General features: G+C 38.7%; 1 protein-coding gene across 1 annotated transcript; it reads right to left on the bottom strand.

The window, feature by feature from the left end:
* FAM216A (family with sequence similarity 216 member A) lies at positions 1-7673 on the bottom strand. Its single transcript, XM_072415885.1, has 6 exons — positions 7075-7673; positions 3331-3365; positions 3118-3251; positions 2875-2989; positions 1411-1471; positions 1-191 (listed from the first exon to the last, which is right to left on the bottom strand). Exons 2-6 carry the CDS (start codon positions 3359-3361, stop codon positions 110-112), a joined length of 423 nt encoding a protein of 140 aa, XP_072271986.1. The 5' UTR covers positions 3362-3365; positions 7075-7673; the 3' UTR covers positions 1-109.
* Between the last annotated feature and the right edge of the window lie 4430 nt (positions 7674-12103).

Consider the following 12103-nt stretch of genomic DNA (forward strand, 5'->3'; position numbering starts at 1 on the left):
TTTAAGCCATTTAACTGGACACCTTTATTATCAGGGCATTTTTAAATACAAATGTGGCAATTAAATCTACAAGGAAATTCTTTTCAGTGTCATGCCTCACACGTCATTATCATTCATGGAAAGAGACTTCATCAATTGACTTGTAACTTCCTCCATGTTTACTGCAGATGGGGCAGCAACCTGCTGTTTGTCTGCAAGGAAAAAAAAACACATAACATCTGTGCATAATGGTTTCCCAAACATGTACCTGTTCTATCCTTGGCATAGGTTATAGGCTAAGGAGAAGTGCACTCAGTGATGATGAAGTCTTTCATTGCTGACCTCTCCTTCTACAAATGCTAATTATTAGACTATGATGCTGATCCATGTCATCAATACCCAGAAAAAACATGCAAATTAGTAGTTTAGACATTCTGATTCCAATGCTTGATCAAGTCAAAGACAAAATACTGGACTTAGCCACACACAGCTCAGCAACAAACATTTTCAGAAGGTATACCAGCAATGTCAGTCTCCCTATATTTCTTATAATATCCATTTTAATAGTTTGAACTCTATGGTCCAGTGTTTTTGTTCTACCCAACTTTGCAACTGGAGGTTTACATGACCATGAATTAAAATGAGTATATTAAGTTTATTTTTAAAAAAAAATACATATTATACTCATACTATTATTTATACTATAAAATAAATGTTCTTGAAAACATTTTACACATATAAGTAAAAAGCTATGCCACTTGTAGAATATTTTTCTTATGGTGAAATAATGAATGTAGAATTATTATTTCACAATCTTTTTCCATTTATTGCTAGACTTATAGGCATCCATAACAGAACCTTTTTATCCTGAGAGCTCTTTTGATCTTAAAATGATGATACCACACATATCAGCAGCAAAGAAAACACTAGACCTTTGATAGCTGAGGTTTAAACACGACATGTTCCAGCAGTCTTCTTCATTGTTAAAGCAGGGGCATCTGACTTGCTAAACTAAATTGATTTTTTTTTCAACATGTCAAATTTGCATTTAATTCATTTAGATTATAGGAATAAACACATAAAGTGATGTAAGCATATCATTTTTATCTGTAGGCACAGTTTTGAAGATCTAATGTACATTTAGATGTACATGTAGCAGGTTTTTGGTTCAGATATAGTAGTCCTGCCCATCCAAGTCCCCTGTGTTAGTAACATCCTGAAAACCTACAGGGATCGTCTACTTTCAGCCCTGTAGACTATTTAGGCTGGATTGAAAGCTGCTGAAGGGCTTGATGCTGCTAAATTATCCACAACCCAATACATTTCAAGCACTGATAGTTACACCTTTTCTTGCATTCTGCATGGTGGAAAGCTGCATTATCTTTACTGAAAGTACTGTAACATGGCTTTATTTCTGAAAACATACTGTACCTTGTGCAATGTTCCTTTGTTTTCCCTGAATTTCTGTGGTTCAAATGTACTTTTCTTGAACCTTTAGAGAAATAATAAAACCTCTTAATAAATGTTATTACATTATAAAGCACTGTACATATTAAATACATGCCACAGCTTGTGGCATTAAATCAATCTGTAAAACCCTGCATTCTGTATTAGCCATACTTTAGCCATACTTAGCCATACGTTTTCAAACTGTTTAAAGAAAGACATGTTTCTCTTTCCTACCTTGGCAAAATATAGTAAAAAGCTTTAAGACATCACTGCAGCCCACATCAAAGAAGGAAATGGACCAAGTGCTCAAAACTTTCTGTGTGTATTGTTATCAGTCATTATGCACATTTTTAACACATAATTAATTTGCATTCTGAGCTACATTGTTGGGGTCTGTAAGCCAATAATATGTTGATAAACTTGAGATTATTGATAAGATTGAGATTGTCATGCCCTGTAAACATAATAAAATGTGTGTTACACGCATATTCATGCACTTCTATTGTGCCTGTGCCTGAATTGTGCCCTATAAAACAGACCTGTGCTTTTTTGGCCAATGCATGTCAACACAGCATAACAATGTGAACTAGTGCAATTCAAAATAAACTTGTATACATGGATTGACTAATGTTTACAGTGAAATTGCCAAGGAGAGTCATTTAAGTTCAATCTAGTTTTATTACAAGCTTTTTTGTTAATGGGCAGATTTAATATTGTCAATCATCTGTAACAAGTCCACATATCCATATTGTTACCACTATTTTAAGTCTGACTGTCTAGGCCTAAATTCTTCAAAAAGTTATAATTATAGAACTTGTTCATATAGCATTTGAAGCTGTTGCGCAAGCAGTTCACTTGTATATCACTGCCAATAATAATAATATTAGTAATTAATACCAGGGAAGTCCTTTTATTATATTTGAAACAGGCTGAGGCTTTATTAGCATGCATTGTGATACAGTCTTGCCTTGATTCTGAGATCCAATGAATAGCATGAATGGGTACATTTAGGTGGCTGCTTCAATAGACCTCAATAGGAACACCTGCTAAACATTTTGCATGTCAGAGGCTCCAGCAAGGAAAACAGTGAGCAGCACAGTGGTGACATTAAATCTCACAAATGAATCATCACAGACAGCAGTGCCTTAGATCTCACCCTGCAGATATATAGCTTTGAGGCTATAGACACAGAAATGTGTAGATACCTTCACATGGCAGGATACATATTGTTGTTTTTCAGGATGAAGTCAAGACCAAATGGTACATTTTCAGGGTGCAGTTTTGGCAAAATTGACATTTTAAAAGTTCCCTATAACATAGCAAGTGTTCACTTTTTGAGTTCAGGTCCAATAAACTGTTTCTGGTATCTTTAATTCAGTGTCTTGTATCCCATTCCCTCCTGTGTCCTTCCATTTTATATAATCACATTTCTGTGATATTACATACCAGATCTTATCTGTGATTGCAGCTGATGTTCAAGTATGGCTCTCATGTTGCTGGTACTGTAAATTTTGGCAATGCTGCATAAATATCGTTTCTGTCCCATAGTTAGATCAGGGTGCTAAAATAAAAATATAAACCATTACTTAAAAACATGTATGTACACAAAAGACATTTACACACAGACATTTTTACTTCAAAGCAAAGAAAGTATTGTAGTATTTAGTAAGTAAAATATTGGAAATATACCTTAAGAAAGGCTGCATCTTTCATAGACCTAGTAATTTGTATTGTTCTGACTTGGGAAATGACAGGAACACTTTCAGATGTTTCACAATCTCTTTCAGCATTCTTTTGTCCACAAACAATATTATTATATGTTCCTGAAAAACAAACCAAAAACATTATACTTAAAACATATATGAGAAAAAGGAAACACTGATTTCTTTAATAGGTACTCACTCTGTGGCTGTTTCTTCCGGCTGAAGTCCATAGTTCTATAGAAACAATAAATATTATTTTTCGGTTAACAAACATTGGTAAGTAAATTAAAAAAAAGAGCAAATCATTTTAGTATCCAAAAGACAGCGAAAACAAAAAGCCAAAATGACTTCTGACAATCTTAGAAAATGTGTATCAAACAATTACACATGGATAAAAGGTTGATTTAACTTGAGCTTTTGGGGTCAAGTGCATTAGCCATACCCAGCAGTGTGGGCCTTTTATGGGTGTACAGTATGCAGGGCCAGCTAAACTTACAACTCACACTTGAGCATGGGGTATTTATTGGTGCAGGCTATGGCATCCAGCTCATTTAGTTTGTATTGAATGAAGGTAGCATCGCCAGCAGTCTAGCAGTCTTATGGTGAATGAGAACAGTGGCATTGACTTGGCAAAGGAAAAACCCACATGTCAGACTTCAGGAGAATAGTTAGGAATACCCTCCTGCTACTCTGAGGTCAGATTCTGGGCCTCAGTAGTCCTCACATAACTGCAAGTGACAGCAACCACGGCCATGGATTGGTATTAGCTTCAGTGACAACCCATTCTGCATCAGTAACCAATTCACTAGATAAGTTTGTAACATACACATTGCAGGAGTCAGGAGTTTACAACATACACTGTGCAGTGGTCAGGAGCATATAACATACACAATGCAGGAGTTTATAACATACAGTTAGGTCCATAAATATTTGTACAGAGACAACTTTTTTTTCTAATTTTAGTTCTGTATATTACCACATTGAATTTTAAATGAAACAACTCAGATGCAGTTGAACTGCAGACTTTCAGCTTTATTTCAGTGGGATGAACAAAAAAGATTGCATTAAAATGTGAGAAACTAAAGCCTTTTTTTACACAATCACTCCATTTCAGGGGCTCAAAAGTAATTGGACAATTGACTCAAAGGCTATTTCATGGGCTGGTGTAGGCAATTCCTTTGTTAGGTCATTATCAATTAAGCAGATAAAAGGCCTGGAGTTTATTTGAGGCGGAGGGTTGCCTAAATGTGAAAAATTTTGAGGTGAACAGACAACATGCGGTCAAAGGAACTCTCCATGCAGGTGAAACAAGCCATCCTTAAGCTGCAAAAACAGAAAAAACCCATCTGAGAAATTGCTACAATATTAGGAGTGGCAAAATCTACAGTTTGGTAAATCATGAGAAAGAAACAAAGCACTGGTGAACTCAGCAACAGGATGTTACAGTAGTCCAGACGAGAGATTATAAGAGCGTGTACAAGGAGTTATGAGTACTAAGGAAGACAGGTCAGGGGTGGACAGATAGATTTGAGTGTCATCAGCATATAGATGGTACTGTAAGCCAAAGGAGGATATGAGACAGAGAGGTGTACAGAGAAACAAGAACTGGTCCAAGAATTGACTCTTGGGGAACACCAACAGGGAGGAGGAATTAAAATTGAAAGGAGCGGTCAGACAGGTAGGAAGTAAACCAAGACAGTGCAGTGTCACTGATACCAATGGAGCTCATGATTTGTATTAGAAGGGGGTGATCAACAGTGTCAAAAGCAGAGGAAAAATCTAGGAGGAAGTGGGAAAAGTTTCTTTGTGACTTAGCTCTGAGGAGATCGTTGGCCACTTTAGTAAGGGCTGTTTTGGTGGAATAAGCAGTTTGAAAACCAGACTGGAGAGGGTCAAGCAGAATTGGTGCTCAGTTAATCAGTGAGTCCTTTAAAGACAAGGCGCTCAAGAAGTTTGGAAACATATGGGAGGAGGGAGATAGGATGGTAACTAGAAGGTAAGGAGAGGTCTAGTGAGGGTTTCTTCAGGATAGGGAAAATTATGGCATGTTTGAAAGCAGAAGGGTAGATACCAGTAAAAAGGGAGAGGCTGAATAATTCAGTTAGTGTGGGAGCAGAGTAAATCAGAGGGAATTGGGTCAGACAAGTAGTAGATGGAGATCATCAGTGTAGGAGACTTCATCCACAGTAAGAGGGCTGAGGGAGGTTAGTGATGATTTACAGGGGGAAGGGGTGGGTATGGTCAGTGTGGCAGCGTGAGTAGAGACATATGTCTGAGTTTGACAATTATATTTCAAAAATAGATGGCAATGTCTTGGGCAGAGAATGTTTCAGTGATATTAGTCAGGGTTGCCCTTTGTTATATTTACTGGTGATGGAATATCCATAATATCCAGCTTTTCAACGGATACAGGATGGAGTCCACCACAATAAAATGGTTTTGACTTTTTATTACTACACAGTATTTATACAGCGCCATCATATTACACAGCCCTGTACAAAGTCCATAGTCATGTCACTAGCTGTCCCTCAAAGCTCACAATCCACAATCTAATGTCCTTACCCCAGTCATATGTCTTTAATACAGTCTAAGGAGAATTTTGGGGGGAAGCCAATTACCCTGTTTTTTATTTACATTATGCTGCCATTCTAATGAACAAAAAAACTATTTGGCAACACGGTCTGCAAAAACACCCCAAGCTCCAAAACTATGGCATGGCAATCAATCTCTCTTGGCAGACTCAAGACTTGCTGTACGAGGATGTATGCACTTTTACATCACACTGGATATCTAAGACAGAGCTTCCCCTTTATTACATTCACTTTCAGGTAGCCATAAAAGCTACATTTCTTAATGTCACCAACATGCTGATGACGGGTCAGTAATGCACAAAAGGTCCTTCTATTCTTTCTTCCGGTCTTTTATGAGATGGTTTGCTTGATTACAAAATAATAAACTTAATTCAAAGTCCAAACCCCCACTTTTATTCCTTTGACATACAATAACCCTTATTTCATTTCAGTTTGCATGAAGTGTGAAAAGGTTCAAACCATTTGTTTTACTGTAAAATGTATTCAATACTTTTTTTTTTTTTTTAATAAAAGCAAAACAAGATTTGAACCCGTTTCCTATTTAGCAGCTAAAATGTGAGAGAAAATAGGTCCATGCAAGCACAAGAAAAATTTTTTTATGCTAAGCATCAGACAAAGATTTATTTGCAGACATATATTGTGGGGGTACAGTACTGACAAAAAGTATTGTCTCAAATAGTTTTAATCATTTACCGATTTACTAATATTCATTTTTTTTGCTGGAGTTTATGTTCAAATGTCATGTTTTGTAATGTGCAATACATTTGGGTTTTGACTTGATCAACTTCAAACTTGAATGCCAACCGAGATGATGTTAACGATATAAATCCTGATGAGCATTTTTTTTTTGTTCCCAAATTAAGACACAAACCAGCTTTACTTTACAAGGGGCAATGTCTGATAAACAGGGAAGGGAATACTGAAAAACCACTCCTGTTGCCGATGATATAACCTCGGACTCAAACTACTTATTAAAATAATTAAAAAAAACTCCACTAGATATCAAATATATGTTGTGGGCCCAAATTTCCCTTACTATAGTAAAATAGGCAAAATAAAAAAAAATATCTGTGCAATGCACAAAAATCAAGATGTAATACCCAATTTTGCTTTTTTTTGTCAGTGACTTAAAAGTGCTTAAAAGTCAGCATAAAAGCCAAAGGACGGGAAAATTGTATTTCAGGACAGGTCGTTGTTGGCAGCCTCCACATTACCTTACTACAAGTTTCCTTTAAGACAACTCTGTATGTAGAACATTTTCTACCAGCGATTACATGAGCAGTCTATGTAATATTTAAACACAAAAAAACACAAATCGGAAATTTTTTATGTCGATTTTATTATTAACAGACCAGAGGGAACCATCCATGGGAAACCTACAGAGAGAAATTAAAATATGTTAAAAATATACTAATATACATATATATAAAAAACGTACCATGAAAATGCCAGTCTCCCCCCCACCCATATTTACATAATGGTGAGAACTGTGTGCAACAACCAAACTCTGGATCTGGGTGTTTTGTCTGTGCTGGGAAATGCATCAGAATCTTATATTTTACATATGCTCCATATTATGGGTCAAATATAAATATTAAGCATAATAATATAGAACTGTGCAGGCAGTTTGTTTCAAACATGTTTGGGACTTCCATACATACAAGTCTATGTAGGAAATGCAAAACATGCCAGAAAGATGTCAGGCAAACCCATCAAATTCTTGGTGATTGCAGAAGTATCTCAAACTGATGCCCTAGACAGAAGTCCCAACATCATTTGTGGCTGCATAAAAAAAGGCAGATGACACCTCAAATACAATACACTAAATGTACAGTTCAGTTTTAGTTTCTGCACATGTTAGTCACACGTCATATATATATATATTTTTTTTTTAAATACATCCTGCTATGTGCATGCAGATGCTATGAAGGAAATCCTCAAGTTGTACTGAATTCCATAATACATTGCACCAAATGAAAGACACAACCACATTTAGAAAAGTGCCAGAGGCAAGAAGAGTTTGTGTTATCACTGGTACAATGCAGTGAGTCTATAAATGTACTCACTGTATGTCATTCTATAACCCTAAGAAATAGGATCCAAATTATTTGCACTATGGGTTTAACTAAAAAATTAAAACGTAAACAATGCTAGCTAAATTAAACGTGACCATAACATGAGAGAGCAAGGATCTCTTTCCTGGGCTCAGTGTGCCGTGATACAAAAACACTTGTTTGGGTTAGGCAGGAATGGAGGTCACCCCCTAAAGCTGGCGGTTATGGTAAAGCTTTTGGTGTCTATTAATAGCAACCCTCATATCATCTGGACCATTGCAGATTTTGGAAGCCGAACAGCATTCTCACATCAGATTTTCTTTATAAGCACCATAACCTCGCCATAGTCCTACAGCTGCAAGCTTTTTATTCCAACACATGAATACATAGGAGCAAAACATAGGAGCCATTCTATTTTGCTGGACAACAGCATGACTGGGTACACTTATCAAATACTACAGAGACAACACTTTCCCCAATGTCTATGGGAAATTACATAATGGTCTAATATTAAAAAAAAAAAAAAAAATACCCTTTTGACATAATGATGCTGTAATTTTCAAATGTTAACCTAGCTAGATACTCTTCTTGCCTATGGCGGACAACCTTACTACATCAACTCAACTATAGCCAGACCTCCAGTGCTGCTCCACCATTCTTGTCCTCATTTCAACTAGTATTACTAGGATCTTCCAGGAATAAGGCAACCATTACTGTGAGGTCACATCAAGCTGCAAATTTCTGGGCCTAAGCACTGTCATATGAACAGGAAAGTGAGATCACTGCTCCTCCTGGCTGCTATTATAAGTGCACAGTACCTAAATTCAGAAATGTCACTTTGCATAAAAGGGTAGAAAAACCTTTTATGTAAGTTTTTCATCACCCCCAAAAGAGAATGAATGGGAGTGCAAAGCCTCCCGGGATACCTACGTCACGCATCCCGGGAGGCTCTTTGGTGCTCCTTCTGCGCATGCCCGAGCCTTTTCATAAAAAGGAAAAAAAAAAAAAAGCTGATCTCGCAAGTTTCCTTTCCGAACTGTGTCACCCGATTTTGCGCCAGGGTTGGATGACATAGGAAAAAGAACTCGGAAGAAGAGGTAAAGATGGCGGTGCCCAGTGCGCCAGCCCGGGGACAGATACTAGGACGACGTGGTACCCAATGAGACACCACTGGACTTATCGACTGCACTGCGGGATTGAAGGTGAGTGTATTTTTTGTTTTGGGCATTTGTCAGTTAGCTTCCTCTTTAAAGACATATGACTATGGTAGGGACATTAGATTGTGAGCTCCTTTGAGGCACAGCTAGTGACATGACTATGGACCTAGTGCAGCGATGCGTAATATGATGGCGTTTTATAAATACTGTGTAATAATAATAATAATAATAACAGCAAGGCAGTGCTGGTAAGACATGGAATTCGGCAAAGACTGTTACTCTCTGCACTGGAGAGTGGAAGATAGTATCTTTTTAAAGTAGGCTTGTCATGGGAAAAACATTGGGGCCTCAATTGCTCAATCTAGAGTGCATGTTCCTAACCAAGAACTGGTTTGCTAATTAGGAAAGTTAGAAGTACTCATTCAAGATCCATGTGCAAGGTAAGGAAGCACAACAGCCAGGGATTTCAAGAAGAAAAGGTAAAGGTGATGACACTCCATGCTTCTCTCATTGCAAGTTTACTTCATTCTCACAACATAAAAAGCCTTTCAATACCATTTACAGGGGTCCTCTGACAGATTCCTAATGTGCACATTAGTAGATTTCCAATGTTCCAGCATTAGGTTAACTTACCCACGAATTCTGATCTATATACACATATATGGATATACATTGTAATTACACTAGGAGGATCTGATATACAGTATTTATATACACATATATGGATATACATTGTTGTTGTTCCTCTTCCTCCCTGTGCAATTACAATGTACATTCGTGCGCCACCGAGCGGACACTTTAGAATTGGTCCTATCCCACCTGCACGTCAGCTGTTGCTGCCTCTAGTGGTTGCCGATAGTATCGCCATATTATACGGCCACTTCCTGCTTCAGAGACGCTGGGTGGGACAGCGGAAGTATCTGGCTATCATCGGCGGATTTGCACCTTCTCCTTCTCCTCACACCGTCATCATGCCGGTAAGTGCCTGGAGGGGACAGGTAGGTGCTCCTCTCGTGTTACAGGCGGGTGGGGGTTCCCTGGTGTTGCCGGTGTTATATCATTCCGATAGGAAGGCGAGGCCCGGGGAGGATACAGGTAATATAAGCCTGGGCATCGGGTTCTGTATGTTCTGCTGGGGGCGGTGTCAGGCCGGGTATGTAGATATGACAGGCCCGGGTATAGGTATAAGTATAGATATGACAGGCCCGGGTATAGGTATAAGTATAGATATGACAGGCCGGGTATAGATATAGGTATAAATATTACAGGCCGGGTATGTAGATGGATGGAATGGATGTGACAGGAGCGGATCTCACATCTGATGGTGTGTGTGCTGTGTGGTCAGATCGGAGGGGCGATGTCTGCCATGGATTGGTGATATATTGTAATGTCACCCAGCCCCTCCTGATATCTGTATAATGATGTGTACAGAGCTGACAGAAAGGGGAACCTGAGGGCTCAGGAAGGAAATGCTGCTGTATGGGAGAACACTGCTCATCCACTGACAGCCCATAGATGGCAGCACTGTGCCACATACAACTGGGTATGTCAGACAGGGTAGGAAACCCTGGGTATAGGAGGCAGGGTGGAGCACCCAGGGTATAGGAGGCAGGGTGGAGCACCCAGGGTATAGGAGGCAGGGTGGTTTAGTTTGGGGTTCAGCTGAACATGTAAGATTACACCGGAGCCCCTCCGCACACTGATATTGGTATTCCTATCAATGTCCTGATTTCTCCAGGTAATACTAGAGCCTGTATTAGTACAACATTCACCTGATGTAGTACTGAGGATTTTCCATGTTCTGCAGAACGTTCTTTATGTTCTGAGTGTCAGGAATATATTGTGACATTTCTACTCTCCCCGGTCCCTTCATTACATTATTCTTATCACCATGGATTGTGTCCAGACAGATGTTGATTGTCAATGGACAGGACGAGGTGTGAAGAGTTCAGATGTAGTGAGCAGTCAGTGCTGCTGATATACACTGAGGAATACAAATACCAGGATAGATAATCCAGCACTCCGCCTATCAGTCATATCATGTGATATCATTACATACCACTAATTATTTCTTACAGCCGATAACTACAGAACCTTAGAAATGATCTGTAATGACCGCTGTGATATAATGCAGTCTCAGAGTAGAGCCCTGTGGTAGTGAGAGCCGCCAGCCAGCAGCTTGGTTGCCCCCTTGGGTGTCACCACCTTTTTTTTACATCAACAGCAGCACTGGAAGGGAACCAAAGTCCCGGCCACTATGGCAGCTTGGAGTTTGTTTACCTTTTCTCGGCTGACTTTGGGCTTTACCATAAAAGTCTTCCAATCAGCAATCACTGTCATGTGGCTTGTTTGGTATCTGTGTACCCCACACAATCTCATCATATGACCAAAAATTTAGCTGACCCCCACCCCCCCTTCATTTCGGAAAAATTAGGATCAATGTGCACTGCCATTTACATCTGTTTGTCATTGGCATACAGGGGCTCATCAGATTGCACTCATTATAACTTGCATGCTTATCACACACTAAATGGAATAATTTCTCTTTGTTACAGGCCTACCATTCCACATTAATGGAATCTGACACCAAGCTGATAGGAAACATGGCACTGCTGCCAATTAGAAGCCAATTTAAAGGACCTGCCCCCAGAGAAAGTAAGTTGTGGGAATCATTTCAGAGATGTCATTCACATTCCTTGCTACGAGTCCCAGCTCGCTGACTACATAGACTGTACTTCCAATTCACATGTATGTTTCCTATGGAATTACGTCACCTCCTATTGGCTTTTATTGCTGAAAATAAAATCTTTATGACAAATTAGGACTGAAAAAATAAATGCACACAACAAGTTCTGTATAATATATGTCAGAATTGTGTTACCTGTATAAAAAGTTTTGTAGAAAGTTCACCATTGCATTGCATTGGATTGGTTGGTTTTGCTAGGTCGCAATAAGCAATTAATAATTAGTTTATAAAGATTTCTCAGATGATCTTTATTGTCTTTGGTGAAAATGTAAAGTGGTCCCCTGATGTAATTTAGTGAACCATGATGGCAGATCACTAAGCAGAAAAATTAGGATCAATGTGCACTGCCATTTACATCTGTTTGTCATTGGCATACAGGGGCTCATCAGATTGCACTCATTATAACTTGCATGCTTATCACACA

Source organism: Pyxicephalus adspersus, chromosome 6 (genome assembly GCF_032062135.1).
Source record: "Pyxicephalus adspersus chromosome 6, UCB_Pads_2.0, whole genome shotgun sequence".
In the NCBI taxonomy this organism is placed as follows: Eukaryota; Metazoa; Chordata; class Amphibia; order Anura; family Pyxicephalidae; genus Pyxicephalus; species Pyxicephalus adspersus.